At 46.8% G+C, this 4,679-nt stretch overlaps 2 protein-coding genes across 2 annotated transcripts in view; both read right to left on the bottom strand.

The window, feature by feature from the left end:
• Nucleotides 1-1,357, bottom strand: part of EMWEY_00054020 (SAC3/GANP domain-containing protein, putative) — a gene marked incomplete at both ends in the record, with an annotated part of 1,514 nt that extends 157 nt beyond the window's left edge. Inside the window, 2 exons of the mRNA XM_013480084.1 lie at nt 486-935; nt 1,244-1,357. Of these exons, the coding sequence (XP_013335538.1) occupies nt 486-935; nt 1,244-1,357 (564 nt within the window). The remainder of the gene's footprint in view (nt 1-485; nt 936-1,243) is intronic.
• A 514-nt stretch (nt 1,358-1,871) lies between these two features.
• Nucleotides 1,872-4,081, bottom strand: EMWEY_00054010 (hypothetical protein, conserved; the record flags this gene model as incomplete). Its single annotated transcript, XM_013480083.1, has 2 exons — nt 1,872-2,183; nt 2,984-4,081. The coding sequence occupies 2 exons, from the start codon at nt 4,079-4,081 to the stop codon at nt 1,872-1,874; spliced, it is 1,410 nt and encodes a 469-aa protein (XP_013335537.1).
• Nucleotides 4,082-4,679: the final 598 nt, after the last annotated feature.

Raw genomic sequence — 4,679 nt, 5'->3', positions numbered from 1 at the left:
AAACGCTAGACCACAAGCCCTCAACAATAAACCATAGAAAATTACTTCAGGTGTATCCCGTATGTACAAATGGATACAGATGTTTATGAAATAGTGTCTAGAGTTTACGAATTAGGGTTTAGGGTTTACAGATTAGCGTCTAGGGTTTAGGGTTTATATGAACCTTGGGTATCCAGAGTGTCCGTAGAGGAACATGTCCATAAAATATATTTTAATTGTGCTTAGCATTTATTTAATTGTCCTAAACTACAAATTAGTGTTCCAAGTGTCTAAATTAGTGTTTAGGGTTTAGGGTTTAGGGTTTAGGGTTTCCGCACCTTAGGCGTATGAGGTACAGGTAGTGGGACCTTAGCATAAAGATATTTGAATTGTGCCTGGCATTGATTGAATTATCCTAAATAACGAATTAGTATCTAAATTATTGTTTAGGGTTTAGAAATTAGTGTTTAGGGTTTAGGGTTTAGGGTTTAGGGTTTAGGGTTTACCTTTGGTGTATGAGGTATAGGCAGTGGTACTTTAGCATAAAGATATTTTAATTGTGCCTGGCATTGATTGAATTGTCCTAAATCACCAAATTGGAGGGCAAGACGAGCATTATGTTCATAAACTTTACAAGAAAATATATTTTGTATATGTTGTACTGTTAGATCTTGACGTAAACTACGAAATTGTTCATCTAAATATAACCATATACGTTGACGTTCTCCTCCTCCTCCTGCTGCTACTGCTCCTCCTGCTGCTCCTGCTGCTCCTGCTGCTGATGATGATGACGAATATTTTGATGGGTTATAAGGTGGGGTTCCTCCTCCTCCTGCTGCTCCTCCTGCTGCTGCTGCTGCTGCTGCTGCAGCAGCAGCACGCTCCTTCTCCTCTTCTTTTGATGCAACTTGCAACAAATGTTTTAATGTTAAATGTAATACGTGCTCAGGGCGAACCTGCAGCAGCAACAGCAGCAGCAGCAGCAACAGCAGCAGTAGCAGCAGCAGCAGCAGTAGGACACATGCAGCAACAGCAACAAGCAGATTTATATCATAACAGCAGCAGCAGCAGCATATATAGAGCAGCAACAGCAGCAGCAGCAGCATATATAGAGCAGCAACAGCAGCAGCAAGATTGCCACCATTAACATCGTCATAAACAGCAACACTAAAACACCAACAGCAGCAACACCACCACCACAGCAGCAATACAACAGCAACAGCAACAGCAGCAGCAGCAGCAGCAGCAGCAGCAGCATGCGTACTGTAGCTGGATCCGGAGCATTAGTAAGCCTAAGATAAGGTTTCTCTATATCATTAGATGTGCCTATTATTCTTTTTGTGCTTCTTGCTAACTCTAGCTTCTCTGACCAAGACATAGGTGCAGCAGCAGCAGCAGCAGCAGCAGATGATGATGATGATGATGATGATGATGCTGATGATGCTGTTGCTGCACGCTGTTGCTGTTGCTGCATGCATACATACATATATACACACACAATTGCAGCAGTAACATGAGCAGCAACAACAATACCAGCAACAACAACAATAGCAGCAGCAACAACAGCAGCAGCAATAATAGCAACAGCAGTAGCAGCAGCAACAGCAGTAGCAGCAGCAACAGCAGCAACAGCAGCAGCAGCAGCAGCAGCAGTGCTAACCTTGAATCTTTCTAGTCGATGTTGTCTTCTTTTATTTTCTTCTGCGCTATTTAATCCTTCAAACCCTTTTATCCTGCAGCAGCAGCAGCAGCAGCAGCAGCAGCAGCAGCAACAGCAGCAGCAGGAGCAATTAATTTATTTATTTATTCATTTATTCATTAATTTAATTTAATTAATTAATTAATAATTAATAATTAATTAAATTAATTATTAATTTAATTAAATAAAAGATTTACTCTTTATTTTTATTTCTGTTAGCATTTGCTGCTGCTGCTGCTGCTGCTGCTGCTGCTTTTCTTGCTGCTGCTTCTGCTTTCTTTAGCCATTTCTTCTTCTCTGCTCCCTTAAGGGATATATAGCTGCTGCTGCTGCTGCTGCTGCTGCTGCTGCTGCTGCTGTCTTCATCATCATCTAGATCGTCACTACGATGATGATGATGATGCTGCTGCTGACGTTGCTGCAATTGCTGCAGTTGCTGCAGTTGCTCCAGTTGCTGCTGCTGCTGCTGCTGTTTCTGCTGCTGCGCTGCTGTGTCTGGATCTGCCTGCCGTCTGTATAGCATTGCTGCAGACACAAACACAATGCATATACAGACACATCTGCAGCAGCAGCAGCAACAGCAACAGCAGCAGCAGCAACAGCAGCAGCAGCAGCAACAGCAACAACAGCAACAGCAGCAGCAGCAGCAGCAGCAAAAGTATATATATTTACCTGAATGTACGGATCGTCCAGCAAAGAGTCCCTTATGTTGTTCTTGTTCCTGCTGCTGATGATCTTGCTGCTGCTGCTGCTGCTGCTGCTGTTTGTGTTGGTCTTGCTGCTGCGATTCTTTCTTTTGCTGCTGCTGTTGCGGTGACCGTCCACAACTATCAGCAGCAGCAGCAGAATCAGGAGGAGGAGGAGGACCATCAGCAGCAGCAGCAAGTTGCTGCTGCATATCTTGTATAGAGGGAATATAATTATAATTAAATAAATTAAATAAATAATTATTTTGTTTATATTCTTTTGTCTTTTTATCTACATAACTAAATATAATTAATGATAAACATGGATCTCTTAATGATGCCTGTATACACAAATATACATATACATATACTTCCTCCTGCTGCTGCACCTTCTGCTGCTCATGCACCTCCTGCTGCTCCTGCTGCTGCTGATGCTCCTGCTGATTGTGGTGGTGCTGCTCCTCCTAATGGCGGTGGTGGTGGTGGTGGTGCTAGTGGTGGTGCTAGTGGTGGGGTTGCTAATGGTGTTGCTGCTCATTGTTGTGATGCTAATGGTTATGCTGCTGCTGCTGCTGCTGCTGTTGCTGCTGCTGCTGCTGTTGCTGCTGCTGCTGCTTACCGAGTGGTGTGCGTAAAGGCGATTTACCCAACCTGCAAATTCAGCAAAATCGCGTTGCTGCTGCTGCCGCTGCTGCTGCTGCTGCTGCGGACTTGCTAACTGCTGTTGCTGCTGTTGCTGTTGCTGTTGCTGTTGCTGCTGTTGGGCCTGCTGCTGCTGTTGCTGCTGCTGCTGCTGCTGCTGTGGGGTTGCTGTTGCAGTTGCTCCTGTACCTAAGACATCAAAGCGCCGCTTGCGCAGAGGTCTTGGCTTCTGCTGCCCAGCAGCAGCAGCAGCAGCAGCAGCAGCAGGAGAACTATCTGCTGCAGCAGATCCAGAGGCAGGTGTTGCTGCTGCTGCTGCTGCAGCTGCAGCTGCTGCCGCTGCTGCGGCATCAGCAGGAGTGCTACTAGCAGCAGGTTGGGTAGGCAGAGTGCGAGACTTAATAACAATACTAAGACGCTGCTGCTTCTTAGGTCCTGTTGCTGCTGTTGCTGCTGTTGCTGCTGCTGTTGTTGCTGCTGCTGAATTGGCTGTATTCTGCTGCTGCTGCTGATGCCACGGGGGCACGGGAGTTGTTGCAGCAGCTTGCTGCTGTTGCTGTTGTTGCTGCTGTTGTTGTCTCCATGGGTGAGAGATTTGGTTAGCAGCAGCAGCAGCAGCAGCAACAGCAGCAGCTTGCTGCTGCTGCTGCTGCATCTGTGCCAGCTGCTGCCCATAAGAGTTACGAAGGGAATCAAAGAAACCATTTGCTTCTAGCTGCTGCATTGCTGCAGCAGCAACAGCAGCAGCTTGCTGCGGGTTGCTGCAGCCAGCAGCAGCAAATGCAGATTGAAAATAATGTGCTGTATACTGCTGCTTAGCAAAATCTACATATTGTTCTACAGACATCGGTGCTGCTGCTGCTGCTGCTGCTGCTGTTGCTGCTGCTGCTGCTGCTGCTGTTGGTGGTGGTGTTGCTGCTACTGGAGGGGTTGGCGTAAGGGGAAATGGCATACCAGGTGGTCCTGGTGGTAGACCTGGTGCAGGTCCTGCTGCTGCTGCTGCTGCTGCTGCAGCTGCTGCTGCTGCTGCTGGATCCCATGGAGGTCCTCCTAAAGGAGAACCCATTACCCCCATAGGAATGCCGCATGCAGCAGGGAGTTGCTGCTGCTGCTGCTGCTGCAGCGCATAGTGCTGCTGCTGCTGCGGCTGCATCTTTTAGGGTTTACTGCAAAACCGCAACGAAGGGCTGCAGCAGCTGCTGCTGCTGCTGGATCTGCAGCAGCAGCAGCAGCAGCAGCAGGAAGTGCAGCAACAAGGAAGATGGAAAAAAAGCGATGAATTAAATTATTGCCTTTAAATATAAAAGGATAAAAAGGAAGAAAAAGAGCAGCAGCAGCAGGACATGCAGAGCTGTGCTGCTGTTCAAATACTGCTGCTGCTGCTGCTGCTGCTGCTGCTGCAGCGTACAGCTTTGTTAACGATTAAATAAACATATTTATATTTATATTTAAATACTAATTTAGCATTAATTTTGCTTCTTATATAATTAAAACGAATGCAGCAACAGCAGCAGCAGCAGCAGCAGCAGCTGGCTGGGGGCCCCGCAGCCGCTCTTGACGACCTTAGCAGCAGCAGCAGCAGCAGCAGCAACAACAGCAACTACTGCTTGCTAGCTGCACAGAGATTATTCAAAGTTTTTATGATTTGTTGCTGCTTCCTCTTCTTCTACCGA

This window comes from Eimeria maxima, genomic scaffold, assembly GCF_000499605.1.
Source record: "Eimeria maxima Weybridge genomic scaffold, Emw_scaff1589, whole genome shotgun sequence".
In the NCBI taxonomy this organism is placed as follows: Eukaryota; Apicomplexa; class Conoidasida; order Eucoccidiorida; family Eimeriidae; genus Eimeria; species Eimeria maxima.
This window is presented reverse-complemented; position numbering and strand designations above follow the sequence as displayed.